This window comes from Drosophila nasuta, chromosome 3 (genome assembly GCF_023558535.2).
Source record: "Drosophila nasuta strain 15112-1781.00 chromosome 3, ASM2355853v1, whole genome shotgun sequence".
NCBI classification, from domain to species: domain Eukaryota; kingdom Metazoa; phylum Arthropoda; class Insecta; order Diptera; family Drosophilidae; genus Drosophila; species Drosophila nasuta.
In genome coordinates this window covers 15,111,560-15,129,924 of record NC_083457.1, presented here as the reverse complement: position 1 = coordinate 15,129,924, position 18,365 = coordinate 15,111,560, and the positions used below count along the sequence as shown (strand labels likewise).

The window sequence follows — 18,365 nt, the reverse complement described above, 5'->3', positions numbered from 1 at the left end:
CTGAGTTAACTGCGGCATCCTGCAACATCCTGCAGCGCGTTGCCTTTTGAGAAGGAAGCAATCAATAGTATAATGGCCGACAAAAGCAGTCACCGTAGTTTGCCGTCTATCCGGCTAGAGAAATGGCAAATGAAAGCAAAAGAAAATTGAAGAGCAAAGCAAATGCAAAAGCCGAGCACAAAATCGAGTTAGCTCTACGTTATTTGTCAAGCAAAGGCTCCCAACTTTCCCCCCCTCTGATACACTTTCCACTCTTTAAACCTGAACGCATTAAATTTGCGCCCTCTCCATGGGATACAAAGCCCTGTGTCGCAAATGTAAATAATGCGTTTTAATCAAAAGAACAACACTGGGAAATCCATTAACAGGCGTACGTGCTTTGTCCCCCAAAAATAAAAGGGGGGACACTTTTCACCCCAGCCACTTTACCGCTTCTGGCTGTCGCATTCATCTCCCAGTCGGGCATAGGCTTAACTTTTACTCATGCTGTGTGCGTCATTTGCAGGTTGATTTACAAATTTCTTTAATGAGGCGACGACAACATTTTTAATTAGCACCTGTTCATGTTGCACGAATCTTTAGTAATCTCCATAAAATACCTCCAACCGAGTCTGCTCCACTGCTCCATGGCATTAATGTACATCCTCTTTGCTTTGCACTCGCTCTATTTCTCTCTCTCTCTCTCTCTCTCTCTTACTTTTCTCGGGTTTTCTCAATTGCTCTTTTACCCTTGCCCCACTTTTGTTGCCACTTTCTAGCTGGATTCTCGAGTGCCTTCGTTGCCATTTCCCGCTCTTCTTTTGTGCTAGTTGCACATGCTCAACCGCAGCAGTTATTCCAGATGCTTATCCCTATCCCCCCTTATCACTTATCCCTTGCTCTATCCTTTCGCCTCAGCCACAGTCTGAGCTTAGCTCTGATCCAATATCCTAATGCCTTTCAATGTTTGCATCGTTTTCCTTTTGTTGCCTTGCCTCACTACATGGCGTTTAGTTTTCCCAGCCTCGGGTCTCCGGGTCCAGCTAACCGCGGTAGTTGTTTTTCCCCTTCTCCCTTCTCATGCTGTTGCTGCAATAATATTTTGCAAGTGTTTCTAAACAAGCACAAAGTCATGTTTCAACAGCTGTAGTCTGGTTTCAGTTCGCTGCTGTTTTTATTGTTATTTACTTCCCGCCCCTCACCCCTACATCACCATCTCCATCTCCCCCTTCGGCTCTTCCATCTGGTGTAATTGTTGTAGTCCCCGCTGTCGTTAGTTAAACTTTCACTGCACATTAAAGCAATTTGGGCAACATTTATAGACTGATTTAATAGAATCCAAACAGACTCGAGCGAGGGAGCTCCACACATACACATACATGAAATGAGATATTTCCACACAACTGAGCAGATCAGAGTCTCTGGGTGTGTTTGCTTGTGTGTGTGCACTTGGATATAATTGTTTGACTAAATGGGTGTCTCTCCGTCTCGTTTTGGCTCGCATCAGAAGAACAACAATAATTATGGCAAGCATCCCCAAACTCTGCCCTAAACCAACACACACATGTGCAGCACTCGACTCCAATTTTGGGGGGCTACATATTCATTTTATTCGTTGTCGTCTGGCTTCTGAATTTACTCGTATTCCGATACTCACATTCAGTTAAGTGAATTGTATGTATTCGACGTATGTTTGTGCCTCTTTGAAACCGTTACCATAATGAGTATGAAATTGAAGTCTAAACAAACAAAATGCTTAAGGAAGCCAAAAAAGCTGGAGACGAGGCACTGAAGAGGCCAAAGGAGACGCAAGAATGTCAAGGAATAAGCATCAAATAAAAATCTAAAGGAGTCTCCATGGAAATTGAATATTTAATTATGCGTCGATGGAAATTGCGTTAGAAGATGGTGACGAAAATGGGCACAACAATCAGTAGCTGAGAGGAGAGAGGGGGAGTGAAGAAAAGGAATTACTCCCGTTGTCTAGGAGAAATGTAAACGATGTCGCCCAGTCTGACTCTATGAACTGTTTAGCAAGAAAAACAGCACAAAAAGAAGCTGCTAAATAATTTATTCTAATTTGCGACAGATTTAGCAAGGCCAGAAAGTTAAATTTTCCAAAAGAAAACGAAAGCCGAGGGAAGACTCTAGGGAGAGAGAGGAACCGATAGTAAAGAGCAAACAATGTGTAGAAAGTTGTGCATTAATTTAAGGGATTCGTCTTTATGTGCCACAGATTATGCTTGAGGTTTGATGTCTGCTCTGGGGGATTCCATTCACATTTAGTTTCCTAATTTGCAACCACTGAATGGCGGAGTCGAAACAAGAGCAGCAGCAGAGAATAGGAACTGAACTTGCAATCGCCAGCGGCAAGGATAAAGATAGGAAGCAGTCAGACATGGGTGTTTTTGCTTCGACTGTTTGTCTGTGTTCGGTACTGTGAAGCACATTCTGCTTATCTAAACAGACTCACACGCTCCACGCTTCCCCATTCATGCACTCCACTCCATATTTACAGCCACTCACTCGCACTCGCTCTCGTATCTACATAATTCAAGTCTAGTCTCTGGGTCTGTGGGTCGTCGGGTAGTACGTGAGTGCCACGCAAAACTTGCCCCAACTGCGTGAGATACCCCAGGAGTACCTGAGGAGTGACTACCTCGATTACCCCAAGCAGACTCGGCAGGTGGCAAGTTGATGGGGAGCGAGGCAGCCAAGTCGCATATTTATGAATGGCTCTTGTTTCGAGTTTAACGCACTGCAGGAGCTTTATCAGCTCGTAAATATAAATTAGAATTTAATTTTTATCGTCGTGGAAAGGTGGCGTCGAGCGGTGGGATGTGGCAAATAGCCTTGGGAGCAATCATCGGATGGGTCTGCCCCAATGGTGAGTGCCACAAATTGGAATTGAAGCCGGTCTGGTGGCCATGGAAACGCATCGATTGAAGATGGAACATCAACAGGATTCATTTCCATTTGTAGCCTGCCACATGGCACATGGCACATGCCACACGGCACACGGCACGTGTCGCAACATATCAAAGGCTTTGATTTACCTGAGGGGCTGCTGTTGCTTTTGCTGTTGCTGTTGCTATTGCTGTGGCCCAAATCAACCCCTGGGGTGCCATCGAGTGGCCACAGCATCAGATTGAGATTGTAGTTGAGACTCACCTGGGTCAGCTGCGAGGAGGCGTAGTAGGATATTCTCGAGGGACACACCGACTCGGGTTTCGAGTAAATGGTCTCGCTAGCCTGGTCCCCCATTGGCAGCAAGGCTGTTGCATACGGCGTGGGCGTTGGCGAGCTACGGAATCCTGCAAAGAACCAGGCAAAGAGAGAGAGAGAGAGTTGACGTTGCTTGTGTGTTTTTTGTTAGACACATAGATGCCATTGACTTACGATCGAAAATGCTGCAGGACTTTTTTGGTATCCGCTGGGTATTTGTTGAGGCTGGCAATGGTGGCATAGGAGCCGGTGGCACTCGGAGGTCGTCCGAGTGGATCAAGGCGAATGAACACATTTTGATGGCTACCATAGCCGGCGGTGGTGAAGCTGGTGCTGAAAGTGGACAAGTGTGGAGTGTAATGAGCAGCCGGATAATTGAATTGCTGGCCCAATCAACTGGACTTACTGCAACGAGTCCTGACGCAACTGTTTACGTGCCCGCACATACATCATGCTGGCCACAAGACCCACGGCCAACACCAGGCCCAGGGCACAGGCGGCGGCGCTCATCAGCGCGGGACCCTGGGAGGGAGCATGGGCCGGGGCTGGCGACTGGTTGGGCTCCGGCGAAATGCCTGCAAAATGTCAGCACGACAATTATGAGATAACCTGACTCTGCCTGACAGTCAGAAGGGAGATGCTTACCCTTGGCGCAGATCTTGGTGCGCTTGAAGTGGAGACGGGTATCGTTGAAGCGCGGTGGTCCTTGCACCACCATGTTTACGTTGACGGGCAGCTGGAGACTGGCATTGCCCGTGCAGGGCAGATAGACCAGAAACGATTCGATCTCCTGAGGCACCAGACCCTTGTGGGGTATGCTGAGCGTGGGCGTTCCCAATGCATCCTGGTCGTTGGCGTACTCAATGCTGATGGTGTAGCGCAACTGTTAATGGAGTGCAAATCAAATTTGATGTGATTGCAAAGGGTTGAGGTGGGGAGGTGGGTGGACGCAACTTACCGGGTAGGCAATGAGACTTTGCCAGGAGAACTCGAGTTCGTGAACATCAGCGGGCACGGGGACTGTGAAGTGCATTGCATATGTGTTAATGGCTCCCTCGTGCACGTAGAACAAATCCGCCTCCAGTCCTGCGAAAAAAGGAAAGCAAACGATGTGAGGGATGAGCTTGACGTGAAGATAGGGCAAAGGGAAAGTTTATGCCACAATTTGCTTTTGTAGCCCTCAAACCTCAACACTGTGCTGAGGATTTTCCACTGCTGCGCAAACTTGTGCATTTTCTGTTTACTTTTCCCCAGCCAACTATTTCAACGCTCCACTTTTCACTTTTCCACCTTTCAGCGGAAATTGATTTTCTCGTCTAACGGGGAATGAGGAGGACAGCAGAGTTCGGTAAACAAAACCCAAGTCACAATAATAATGGAATTCCAATCCATCTGCAGGTGGCAGGTGGCGTCAATTGGCTTTCGCTCTTGCTCTTCAATGGGCCGCAACCGAATATTAAAAGGTGTCAAGTGTAGTCTAACTCGATTAAGGGCGAGACTACAACATCATCATCATGTTAGACGTCATCATCATCAACATTATCATAACTCTAACTAGCTATGGGCGCATTATAATCCTGTTCAGCTAACCCAGGCCAAAACATCCCTCCGTCGCTCCCTTGGAGCACCCATCAAGAAGCTGTTCGAGTTAAAAAGACGTGAAATTAAATTTCTTCATCCGCTTTCATTGTTGTCTCACCAACTGCTTCCCCTCGCACACTCTGTCGAATTCGCATTTACATTACCCAGCGTCTTGACTCGCCCTTAGTTTATTCCTAGTCTGGTGCTTTATGTTGCATCATTTACTCCCCGGGATCAGGCTAAGCCGCCTCAACGTTTGTCTTCGCCTCGCTTTGCATTGAAAGTCGCAAATGCTGTTTACTCTCTTCAACTTTACTACTACTACGAAAAGAAGACACAATCCCAGCGCAGTCCTAGACCTAGACCCTTTAGATTCATTCAGCTGCTGTCTCTTGTCTGCACCGGATGTTGAATGTTGTATTTCCGGCCGAAGCGAAACGCGTATGCGTGCATTTAAGATTGCAAAGAAAGCGTTCGCTCGATTCTTAAAACAATTTCAAATCCAATTACAGAACAAGAAAAAGCATTTTCCTTGGCTTTTATCCCTGCCTCCTCCATTCCCTCCACCTCTTCTCCATCATCTTCCACTTCTTTGCTTCTTTCTATGCCGTTTTCATTTTGTTTTTGAATCCGAAATTGTTATGCACCCCGCTGAGTTCAGCCAGCCTTTCAAGTTGCTCTCAATGTGCGCTACTTTCGTTTCCGTTTTCCGCTGACAAACTGCACGACAGCACTCCATGATGGCGCACAATGTGTTGAAGGCTGCAACTGGCAGCCAGCTTCATATGTGCTCAAAGCAGAGCAAATATTGAAGGCAACAGTCTATATTATTTTAAAAAAATCTACTGTAAAGATTACAGTTATAATTTAATAAATACTATTAAAAAAGTATTCTACTCTGAAAGGCTGTATTTTCATTGTTCAAAAAAATTATACAAACTACAAAGAAATATGAATAAAATAATGCTGCACAAAAAATTTTATTGCGTAATAAAATTTAACCTCTCGCAAATTAACAAATGAAAAAAATCTTTTATTCTGTACAGCAAAATGTGAAATTATGGTTTAAAATACAGGTCATTTTTTGCAAAGCGAAAACCAAGTGAAATACTTTTATTAATATAAAAGTTACGAAATATAGACACAGATAAGGGTACAAAATGCTAATAAAGAATATAAGACAGCGACTCACATTTTGTCACACTTGAAAGAGCCTCGTGCTTTTTAAGTGCTGGATGTTAAAAACACAAACACAACCTCAAAGTGTGTCGCATTAAATATGCACAAACCCACTAAAAGGACAATGTCACTCAACCCTAAACAGCACTCGACTACTGCTGGTCCTGTCCAAAGGTGCCACGCGCACGAAAAGGAAATAGGAAACAGGTATGGAAAAGGCAATGTAAATGGGAAAGGGAAGAGGCATGCACTTGTGACAGGTTTAATTAATTCAGTTTTGATTCGAAGCGGATGTGCAGCACACTCTCAAAGAGAGAGAGAGAGAGAGATACTTGCAGAGAGACTTTTCGATTGGGCACTTTGGCAAGCTTAAAGCAATTGCTTGAAGAGCCTTTAACGTACGCCGCACGTTGCAGGAACACTCAACCTGGTTATGCGAGTGCTTTTACTTCTGCTTTTGCTTTGTCAAACTTTGGCTGTCTATCATATCTTTAATATCGCCACCAAGTGGCAACTTTACCGTCGCCTTGCAAAAGTTTGCATCGCGTTTATAAGGGAGAAACAGATAGAGAGAGAGAGAGAGAGAAAGGGCGAGTTGAGTTAACTCCCTGTTGCCTGCGTAGCTCCATAATTACCACTACCTGCAATTGTCTCAATGCCACACATACGACTACGTGCCACTGCAACCACAATCACTGAACTGTTGGAGGGGGGCAAGAGTTTAGCTGGATAAGACTTGGTCTGTGTTGCGAAGCTCTATAAGACACGCTCACCGTCTCTCTGTCGGTGTCGGGGTTCCAGGGACTTAGCTGGATAAGACCCTGTCTCTGACTCTGTGTCTCTGTGTCTGTGTGTTGGTGTCTAGCATGGGTAGAGGTGTCAGTTTTCTGCTTTTGACAATGCCGGCACATAATTTGCGTAAAAGATTAAAAGGATAATTAGTGCCATTAGTGGGAGTGCAACGTGCATTCCCTGAAATTATCATAGACAGCGCCATATAGACAGCACTATCTCTCGTTACTTTTTTCTGTGCTGTGTCGCAACGAAGTTGGGCTTTTGTGCCTCACACTGATTGCAAAGCGAATTAAAGTCGAGTGCGGCATTTAATTGGCCTAGTTTAAAAATGCCCTAGCAAGCTGTTCTGGTAAATGGAAAAACGAAGAAGAAGAATGCAAAAGAGTACAGATTAAATTATAGTTGGTACTTAAAAGGAAAAAGTCAGTGAATGATGAGGTACATCTTTCATAAAAGGAATATGCAAAGAAAATGCTATAATAAGTGGAAATACCATATACATAAAATTTGATTTTTATTTTAAATGATATATCTGAGTATTCTAAGTTATATTATATTGAATTTCTGCTACTACACTTTAGTTATCAAATGTTAATTGGTTTCTAATTTAACATACTTTTTTGTACGTCAACTCACTTTCTCGTTTAAATAAATATAACAATTTGTCTTATATACTGGGTATCTGGCAGTCGTGTATGCCCCAAATACAGTACACCTAAGTTATTAGAACTGATTTTCTATTCATTAAAAACAATTTCTTTTGCATTTAGTTTTAATTTAAAGGGAAATTTGCCAGCACTTACAGGCACTAGGTGGCCCAACTTATGCATGGCAAGGGGGTCGAATTTCTTAAGGGACACAAAGAGAGGTTGAAGGGGGGAAGCAAAGTGTGAGTGTGAGGCCAAGAAATGTGCACATCAAAGTGAAACTTGTTGAAATTGCATTTTTACGCGCTCTTGCACAACGTTTTCCTGAAGGGGCAGCTGCCTGGGAAATGGGAAATAGAAAATGGGAAATGGGAGACACCCGCCCTTGACTGATGGTGTCGCTGGCAACACAAAGATGAAAATTTGCTGGTTGCTAGGATAACGAAATGGAAAGCATAGCGTACAATTTGGCGAACAAAAAGCGTAAAAGTTGTTTAATTTTAATGTCGTCGTCACTTAATAGTCGACAATGTGTGCGACACACTTCTAAGGAAAGTTCGAACCGAGAAGGGAGAGAAATCGGAAGCGGAATGGTAATCGTTGAAATCATATTTAATGTTGACATTAAAGAGAAAATATAAACTAATTACACGGTCTTATGTCAATCACATGCAATTACAAGCGAGCAATGTTGTGTGGGATTAGCGACAAGAAATGGGGACAGCCAAAGGGTAACTGGACAGCTGTGAAACGGATAGTTGGGAGGGAGAAGGTATGGGGATCTCTGAGTGTTCGGAAGAGGGGTGTGACACTCTAATAGCAAAGCATTTTAAATGAGGGCGGGGTCAATTTGTTACATTTCACGCTGCTTGTAAATTTCAAGCTAGAAAAACGCTCGAGGGGGTTGGGAAACTTAATGGGGCCGGACCTTTAACTGGTGGTAAAAAACATAAAGAGGCAAAAGTAATAGTAAAGCAGAGCACAAAATAAAGTACTAATGAAATCCGATTAGAACTGAAGCATAACCAAACTTGTGTAGAGTACACTTGAACAGACTAGAAAGCGAAGTGAAATCGATAGGAGCTCTAACTAAGAGTAGAAAAAAAACCAGGAGAGAAACGAGACGGATTCGCAGCTCCGATTACTAGCGACCCATTCATCAATCTCAGATTCGTGAAGCACTTGTTGTGGATTAATATTAATGCTGTTAACTAATTGAAGTGCCCTGATTCAACCATGACTACTTTTCGTAACTGCGCAAAGCTCGCATAATGAGATGGCAGCATTTTGCTTCAATTACGATTAAGTGCCGGAAAATGCTGTGCTCAGTTAACGGTCCAATGATGGAGTAGCTGCGGGTGACGAGCAGACGGGAATAGGAATTGAAACAGGCTCGAATCGTATTTTGGAGCCGAGCACCATTAATCAATGTGAGCTAAAGCAGAGGAGGCACAACGTCATTCCGGCTTGGCACGCCGAATGAATGCCTATTACAATAACTATTTTGTAAGAGGTGGCTTTGGGATTCAGATTGGAATTGGAATGGGGAAGAAGAATGGGAGTGGGAATGAGAATGGCACAAGGTCGATCTGGAGGCACTTGAATGCTTGGCGCCATCAATAATGAGCGCTCGCGTGAAGCAACAAACGGAAAAACAGGAAAACAAACAACAAACTGTTCCACCGGACTGTGAAGTCGTTAACCATAGGAGGGAATGAGGAGAGGGGACAGGAGCAGCTACTTGCAGCTGTCAACAGGGTGGCGAAGGTGCCAAGGAAAGGACGAGAGCGAGGGGGACAAGGGTGACTTCAGCCGGAAATCGATTTGTGTGTGGATTTGTTTTGTCGTGTTTTCGCGCAACTTTTGTGGTCGTTGTTGTCGTTGTTCTCTTGGTTGTTGTTGTCGTCATGGTCAACAATTATTTTGGAACTATTAATGACTAGAACGTGGCCTATGTCCTGCCCTCTGTTTCCCCCTCTATGCTGAGCTGTTTGTTTTTCCTGCTGAGGAGCAATGAATTTGTCCTGTCGCACTTTGCCATACAACTATTAATCATATCGATGGGGCGGAGACTCGACAGAGGCGTGCCTCCTTTTGAAACTTTTACCAACTGTGCTAATGATTATTTTCGAATCGAAATATGTTGTGTTTGTATTGGGAGGAATAGTCACTTACCCATCAGTTTCATCACCTCGTGGTGGCTGATGAAAATGTTGAGATATCCGCTGACCGAAGGCGTCTGCCAGGCAAGCAGTGGGATCAGGAGGAGCAACATGCTGGGACAGCAGACACTATAAACAGCAGACATAATGAGGAACTCTCTTCGGTTTGTAGTCTATAGTCTGGACAGGCTTATTGCGGTTACAGCCAGACGTGCTCTTAATAACTTGTCAGCGCATGTGACGCCGATGCAACTGCTGTTCATTTCAATGAATTTGAATCTTGATGGCAGCCAATTTCAATGTGTGATCATTGAGGCGTTCTGGTTGAGCAGAAGAGTGGAGTGGAGTTGAGGGAATAGAGTGCTGGGGAGTTGCTTCCGTTGGGGCACAACTTTGATTTGGTTGCCAGTGCCAGTTGGTTGTTGATAGTTGGCAAACAGGCAGAGTCCTGCGATGACTCGCAAAGAAGCGTTAAAATCAAATTCGAAAACTGAAATTCGAAATACGAGGACGGCAACTGCTGCTAACAGTTCCGCATCCGCATCCGGATACGGCCACAAAGCGCTACGACGTGGAGCACTACGAGGATTCAGTCTGCCAAATTTGGAACTTTTCAGCCTCTCTTTGCTCTTGTCGCAGACTCTGCTTCTCCCTCTGGCTGCTGGCAACGGATTCAACTTTTCCAGTTTTGTTTTTGTTGCGGTTGCGTCTGTTGCTTTTGTTGCTGCTGTTGCTGTTGTTGTTGCTGCTGGTTTCGCCTGTCGACTGCAAGCGGCATCAGCATTTTCGTTAGCTTTTTTATTGGCTCTTCCTCGCCCTTCTACCTCTCACTCTTCTGTCTGCTGCTGGTTTGACCAACTGGTTGCTGCTCCTCCTCCAAGTGTTGCTGATTGTGTGGATCGTCACGTTGGCAACGTTTTGCCCGCTGGTCAGTGGCCAGTGCCTGTTGTTGGTGTTGAGCACGTGTCCTGGTTGCTCTCGTTGTCCTTTTGTGTCGTCGCTCGTTAAAGAGTCCTGTTGAATAGAAAGTGATTTAGTTGAGTCTCGGACAGATGCTGAAGTCTCTACTCTCTACTCTCTATACTCTATGTTATATTCTGTGTGCTGGTGACATTGTGTGGTTGGAGGGAGTGTGTGGTGCTTTGGTATTGTGGTGCTGTGGTTGAGTGGCTTGGCTTTATTTCTTGTTGCGAAAACAATTTCCAAATGTTCTCTTCAAGTTCGCAAACTTTTCTGCATGCAAAAGTAATTACAAAGTTGAAAAAAGATTAACAGCTTTGGAGCTCGCACTTTTCTCCCTCGTCATCCTCTCGACAAACATGAGTTGTTTCGTCTGATGTTTTAATAAATTCGAGCTAATATTTGGATGTTTCTCTGCCATAAATTATGCAGTACAGTGGCCATTGGCAATGAACGAACAACCAACAAACAGGCAACGAGACAAACAAATACTTTGACTCAAAACAGAATCAGAAACAGAAACAGGAACAACTTTTTGCTTGCAAAAATGTTTTGTGTGGACTTTGTGGTTCAAGTGGTTGCACCCATCTCTGCGTTGCTGCTTCATGTTGCATGCAACTAGCTGAATAGAATTCCAAACAGCGGCAGGTGGAAAGTCAAGAGTCGATAGGGAAATGGAAATGGCATTGGGAGGAAGAAGAAGAAGAGTGGCAGTCAAGTGGCTCCAATATGAAATTGTTGCCAAGAAACCGCTTTCAAATTTCACCTGCTTGCTTTGCTTTCCTGCATTCAACTCTATTTTTTAGCTTCTTCCATCTCCATAGCAGCGAAATGTATTTTTTTTCTGGCCACAATAAAAATCGAAATCAGCAAACTTTGTTGCCGTTGCCATTTTGGCATGAGAACAGAAGAGTTTTTCCCGCCGCCTGGGAAAAACTATTTAAAGTTTGGCAATGCGCGGTCAACGCAATTCAACTTTCAATGCAAGTTGTTGTCGTTGTGGTCCGGTTAAGGAATGTGCCTGGCTTTTTAATTAAACTTATCTGCGATGAAGACTCTGCTCCTGGCGTCGACTCACTTGATTAAGAGCCAGATCATCAGGACATCAGCTAAAGCTTCCATTGAAGTCGTAGCTGAAGATGAAGCTGAAGCTGAAGCCGATGCCATTCAACGAATTCATTAATAATTCAAAAGACAAATAACAAAATGTAAAAGCACATGAGGACAACGTGCAGAGTGTGTATCTGTGTGTATTCCACTTGTGGGTGTGTGGGTGTGTTTGTGTTTACTTTGCGAGCAATGTAACTGATTTAAATGGAGCAGCAGACAGACAAACAGAGAACAGGAAGCGTGGTAAGCAGTCAGGCTGTCAGATAGATTCGTTTTGCCAACGTTTTACCTCCCTCCTTGACTTGGCTGCTTGAGCTGTCTTCGAATCGTGTGGCGTGTGGCGTGTGGCAAGTGGCAAGCATTCTCAGCGGCATTCGAGGAGCAATCGCTCGATAGTGGAGCCTTCGCTCAGTCCCGTCATCGATAACACATTAACGACATCAACTCAATCATAATCAGCTTGCGGCGGGGCAAAAGGGAAGTGGACTCGGCAATTGGATGAATTGAAGACACATTGCAGTGAAATTTTCTGCTCTGTCACACGCATCATCCGTCAGACAGACAAGTCTTCTCTCTTTCCTCGCCGAGAGTGACAAATTGAGCGGCAGCAAAAAGAAAAGGAAAAACTTTTCAATTACACGAATCGAACGAATTCTAATGAATAATCATCTTTCTCCTACCCTCGACTTTTCTTTCACATTATTGTTATCATCATCATTTTTCGCTACCTCCTCTTTTGCCTGGCAATATTTATTGATGTTCATTATTGTTTGTGGAGCTGCGTCTATTTATACCCTGCCTTCTACCCCTTCTCCGCACTTGTGGGAGCTGCGTCTATGCCTGAAGGCGTGGCGGGCTCGTTTCAATTATAAAATGGCTTTCGTTTCTAATTGAATCGTGAGTTTGAGTTGAGTTGAGCAAAGTTAATATTTTATTTCCGCCTCGTTGTTGTTTCAATTGCCTGTCCTCCATCCCTTCCATCGAGCCTTTGGGGGCACAGTCTCGCCCTCTCTTTCTGCTATTTACTAAGCGCTTCTCCCCCTCTCTCTCTCTCTGTTTCCCTGTGTATCCCCTCAAAAACAACGACTTTAAATGCCAGTCAGAGCTGCTCCCATTTTCCCAGTACCCATTTTCGCATTTCCCATTTCCCATTTCTAGGCTTCTTCTTCCAATTGCTCAGCCATGTTGCCAAGAGCCGCGAGGCATTGCTTTTGCTTCAATTGCAGACAAGTTGCCGAGTGTGGGGATGAAGAACAACACAAGGGAAGGGAGGGCGGTAAGGCTCGGTTGCTGATGATAAACTGGCAACAGAATTTGCTACTGCTAGTGGCACAAATAAAACACGAGGACACGAGCCGAGCATCGCCGTGGTTATTAAGCTGCCCCGCGATCCCCTCTTCGACGGAAAAATCTATTCAAGTAATTCGAGATTTTCATATTTCTGAAAGTGAACTCAATGCCTTTTGGCACTTTGCTCATTTGCCAAATAGTTTGCCACCAAATTGTCCCCCTCCATCGGTTTGACCATTCGGCCATTTGGCTATCGTGTTGCACAGTTGACTCTATAGATAGGTTGCATGCCTCCCGGTGAAAAACAGTTGCCACAGTTGCCTCATTAACTTTAATGTCTGTTCTGTCCGCAACAACATTTCAACTATTCACCAGGAGTCAGAGAACAAAACAACAAAACAGCAACAAAATAACCAACAACAAACTACAAAACAACAAACAAACTATACGCTGTGTCGACTTCATTAAATTCGCGTAAATATTTTACAAAATACAACAAACGGAGCAACACCAACAACAACAAAAAATGCTGTGAGAGAGAATTGAGCAGCAAATTAAAATGCGCCTAAAAGTGGAAAATATTTACCACTCCCAGCGTGGTCCAGATAAATTTGCAGCTCTACATTTTGATAGCTGATTAAAAATAAAGAGCGACATTTGCATCTATTTACCTGCCCTGCTATGGCCCGGTTAGGCTCAGGGCTATTCACAGATACCCGTTCCCAAGTCAAACAAATCGAGTGTAGTACACTTAATGAAAATTTGTGAACTTTATAAATTGCAGCACAGGTGAGCTGCAAAGTTATGGAAATGTTTTAAGGCTTAAGACGGAAAGGATGTTTATTTAATAGAATTTATGAATTTTGCAAGTGGAAACTGCAAATTTTATTTGCTGCAGTCTGGGAAACTTTAATTTCATTCCTTTAGCAAAATTGCCATTTATTACATTTTGCAGACTTTATTTGGTTTTTGCATCTATTAGTTTTGCTGCTCTACTTCAAAATTGACTTCATTATTGTGAATATGAGAAAGATAAAAATATTTCGAAATATGATGCCAAGAGTATAAATTCAATAGTTATTTTTATAGACACACAATCTTAAGAGCTGAACTAAAGTGCATGAATAATGTATTTCAATATTATATGAAATATTTATATTACTAATATTATAAAACCTATTGAAACTTTGTCTCCATAAAAACAAATTCAGATAATCTTAGCTATCTTTTCTAGTCAATTTAAAATAAATTTTCCAAGAAAGTTTTAGTTTCATCAAAGAAATCTTTTTTATGAACAAACTAATTTGGCATCATTTTAAGCTTTCTCACTCTTAAAATTAGTTTAGCTTATTTTAAAGCTTTCTCACTATATTCATATAATCTTATTTAACAACAAAATGTTAAAGTTTCTCATTAAAGAAACTATTTTAACATAATTTCAAACTTTATCTCTATAAAAACATATTCATATTAGCTGAGTTGCTTTATTCAATTTTGACAAAAAAAGTACTAACAAGTCTTTATTTTAAATTATAATTCAAGAAATGTAGTTTAACCACAATGCCAAAAAGTTTCTCATAAAACAAACTTTTTTATCATTTTTCCATCTTTAGCTGAATAATTTATTAAATTAAAGCAACAAATTTTTTTAAGACAATTTTTGTGTTTTCCATTTAATCTAATTTACAAACATCTTAAAGTTTTAATTTAAGAAAATATTTTACCACAATTCTAAGAGTAAAGTGATGAAAAGTGCAATTTACAAATAAAATTGATTTATTCCTTTTACATTTCAGCAAAAAAGTAATTGACTAATTGGAATGCAATTGCATTCTCTGACCGCATTCGTAGTTGCCATTAAATGTGTCAACAAACAAGTTCATAACAATAATATTCTTTCTCGATGGTGGCAAATAAAACATGCTGCTAATCTGGGGCTGATCTCGAGACTCATTGAAATACCCCTTGGTGAGCGTAGATTGCAGTTGGGCAATCGATTAAAACCAACTGGGTGCAATTATTTAGTGTGTGGGATAATTGGGTAGAGGCGCATTTACTATATACATACATATATGCCAGCAGACTGAAAGCCCAATTTTCTATGAACATTTTGTGCTGAACCTAATGTCCGAAATGCTCGACGTCGTCCTGTAGGCTAATTTGTACAGGCAATTAATTTACATTTGGGACCAGTCGAAGAGGGGAGGGGACAGATGCCGAGTGGAGGCCATTATTGCGATTTTGTTTCATTTGTGCAGAGCACAACGAAAGCCAAATAAAGAGCGAGGGAGGCATATATAATGTTGATAAAGCGGAGAGAGAAAAGGGGGAGAAGAGAAGAGTACGATTTGTCGTTTATGCGTCGCACATGTGTAGTAAATATTCCAAGGGGGGAACGAGGCAGGAATTAGAGCTGCAATTGGGATTGGTTGCCGTTGTGGCTGCCACTTAATTTGCTGCAATCTAATTGACAATTTGTGAAATTTTCAATGAACATGCTGCTGCATTTATTTGAGCCTGACAAAATCTCGGATAAATGCGAGACGACATTTAATTCAATTATGCACAAGAGAAATCTGTGATGTGATTTCTCAATCGCATTATAATACGACATCAAATGCAATCATTTCGCATTTCATAAACCAAGTCGCAATTATGTTTTATGCGAACACTTTTCGATAACTCAAACAATGTGCACTTCTCTGTTGTCTCTTAAATTTATGGTTATAACCCAGACAGAGTGACAGAATCGCAGCTTAGGATACACAAACGAGGAGGAGTCGAGCGAGTGGCCGCAACTTTTATCTGTCGAATGCCATAAAAATGTCGAGCTACTCGACGACGAGGACGATTCAACGACCCATTTTAAAGCCGTGAAATGTGAGTTGGGTAATCTTGAGCACAATGAGGAGGACAATGGGGCAATAATCATTGATTTATTATGACTGTCATTTCAGGTTATTAAAATGATATTTTCACCCAAAGCGCCAGACAATGGCATATTCATAACAATGCTAAGCTGGCAACTATAAAGTGCAAAGCAAAAAAGGAGAAGGCAAAGGATACGTTCTTTGGGCGCTTTTCTTTTTATTGGGGGTAACTAATTGAAACATCGAGACGAAATCGTGTTGGTAAGTAAGCGCTAAAAGCGTGCCTAATCTATGCATTTTTTCCATCCCCTCCATCCATTCTCCTCTGCTGTGCTGCTTTGTCGGGAGGCGTGCACTTAGCGGAGCGAAAAGAAAAATGTGTAGCATACTTTTTAGGGCAACATTTAGTTTCACTTTGGCCGGCCATTGTTGTCCTTTATGCTTGCCCATTTATGAGCTCAAGAGCGTGTCCCCAGTACCTCCAAACGATGCCCCTTCACCCCTCGTATGCGCCTCCGCATGCTAAGCACTTAGGCATTCCATCAACATTCACCATGGCGTGTCTGAAGCGTTAGCGTGCGGAAATGTGCGGAGAGATGGGGAGGTGGAGGTGATGGAAGGTTGGTGCCCATTCAGAAACTGTCCAAGATTTGCATAACTTTTGGGCATACTCAAGTGCTTTGAGCTGCTCTAGTTGTTGTTGTTGTTGCTACATTTGATTTAAACGGATTTTGCGGCCATTTACTTTCGCTTAAGCCTAATAGGCAACTAGACGAACGCGACTCGACTCAAGATACCCTGGGATGGGGATAAGTGTGAGCTGGTTAATGTGATCCGATTTAGCTCATGTGCTCAGCCCATCAACTGTATCGACATGCTTCGAAATCTCATTACAAGGGACAACTGCTTTTTATTGCCTACTTTTGGGCGTTGGCAGAAAGCCTTTTGAACTGTCCCCTATTTGCAATTAGTGTCAGACACTCGACAAACAACACACAACACTTGGAACAAAATGTGTGCTGAACATATGACTGAAAGAAAGTTCAACACAAATTGTTTTTAAGTTGGCCAAAGTCGAAGTCAACTTGTCTGCTTGCTCGACTTTTCGCTCGGTGTAGCCTCAACATTGAGGTCCAGCTGAAATCTGAAAATATTTATTTAGTTTCACTTTGCAGTGGGTCGTGTGTTGACTGTCGTCTAACGTCTAGTCACGGACAGCAGAGAGGACGCTTTGCTGGTGTGTGTCGAGTGTGTGTCCCATTTAGGAGTGAGTGTGTATGAGTGTGTGTATCGAATGGAGAGTGTTGAAAAAAGTGTTTAGCAAAACACATTAAATGCTTACTTATCAAAACGCAATCAGCTTAAGAGCTGTCAGGCGGCCTTCGTTCCTTCGTCTTTCGTGCTGTGGACGCTCGCTGGACTGTCAACTGATATGAAATGTTATGCTTTTAATCCTTTCATTGGCAATTCGACACAGCTCTTGGCCACAGCCTTATGGCCAGTTTACACGCACACACAAGCACACACGAACGCACACTCTTACAGACTCTTGACTGTAAGCACTTTATTTGGAGGCGAGGTTAATCCTTTTGGTTGCCTGCTCTCTTCGCTCACTCGTTGCCAGCTGAGAATGAATTCACACTTTTCGTAGACACTTTCATACAAATATATATATATATTTTCGCTCGGGTGTCATATATCATTTTGGTGGCACAACAATGGGTGTAATGAGAAAAGCGCCTTGAAATTTAAGCGCTCAAAGCCCCATTTAAGCCTGTCAACATGGCTCTTAGGGCTGCCTGGATGCCTGGCTGCCTCACCGACTGACTGGGTTGGGCTCTTGGGGAATGTCCTTGCCGCTTATGCTGGTTGTCACAGCACGCGCGACGAACCACAGCGTCAACAGCGCGTCAACCGTCGACCATCGACCGACGACCGCTGAGCGTTAACCGCGACCAGAACGAGAGACGCGGATAATGCTGATGCCGGCAGAGGTTGAGGCTACTGCTGATGATGACTAAAGGAGAGCACGTTCCGTTCAGAGAACTCAACGAGTTTACCGCTTACGTTTATTAATGATTTCTCTGGCCGGGGTTATGGTTACGGTAATGGTAATGGTAATGGCTATATATATGTATATGTACGTTTATATATGCTTATGGAACAGGAACTACTTTTGTGGCTATGGACGGACGGATATGCATTCGTCACTTTACGATTCTCGTCTCCCGACGCGTCACGAGTTTGGTTCGCCTTGTGCTTCGCCTTCGCGCGCGTTCCTCGACCGACTGTCTCCAACGGAAAGCTGTTTGCAACTGACTTGGCCCAAAAGGACCTGTCCGATACTGGCGAAAGCTAAAACCGACTTCAGCCGAATGCCATGACGAACAGCAGTCACCACAGGACACGAAGTCGTTGTCCGCTGTCGGGTTTTCCTTCTGTGGGCACATGCGCAGAGTGTGTCGAATTATGCCGGTTGCCACATGTGGCAGGCAACAGCGGAAGCGGGTTGGTGGCAACAGCAGAAAGGACAATTGTTTGCTGGTTTCCCTGCTTGTTATTGTTGT

The 18,365-nt window shown here is 43.3% G+C and overlaps 1 protein-coding gene across 1 annotated transcript in view; it reads right to left on the bottom strand.

Annotated features, from left to right (window-relative positions):
* The window catches only part of LOC132791762 (tyrosine-protein kinase Dnt), a 32,130-nt gene extending 14,043 nt beyond the window's left edge, over positions 1 to 18,087 (bottom strand). The window contains 8 exon segments of the mRNA XM_060800814.1: positions 3,151 to 3,293; positions 3,379 to 3,403; positions 3,405 to 3,537; positions 3,611 to 3,779; positions 3,850 to 4,087; positions 4,163 to 4,290; positions 9,582 to 10,582; positions 17,141 to 18,087. Of these exon segments, the coding sequence (XP_060656797.1) occupies positions 3,151 to 3,293; positions 3,379 to 3,403; positions 3,405 to 3,537; positions 3,611 to 3,779; positions 3,850 to 4,087; positions 4,163 to 4,290; positions 9,582 to 9,714 (969 nt within the window). The 5' untranslated portion in view covers positions 9,715 to 10,582; positions 17,141 to 18,087.
* Between the last annotated feature and the right edge of the window lie 278 nt (positions 18,088 to 18,365).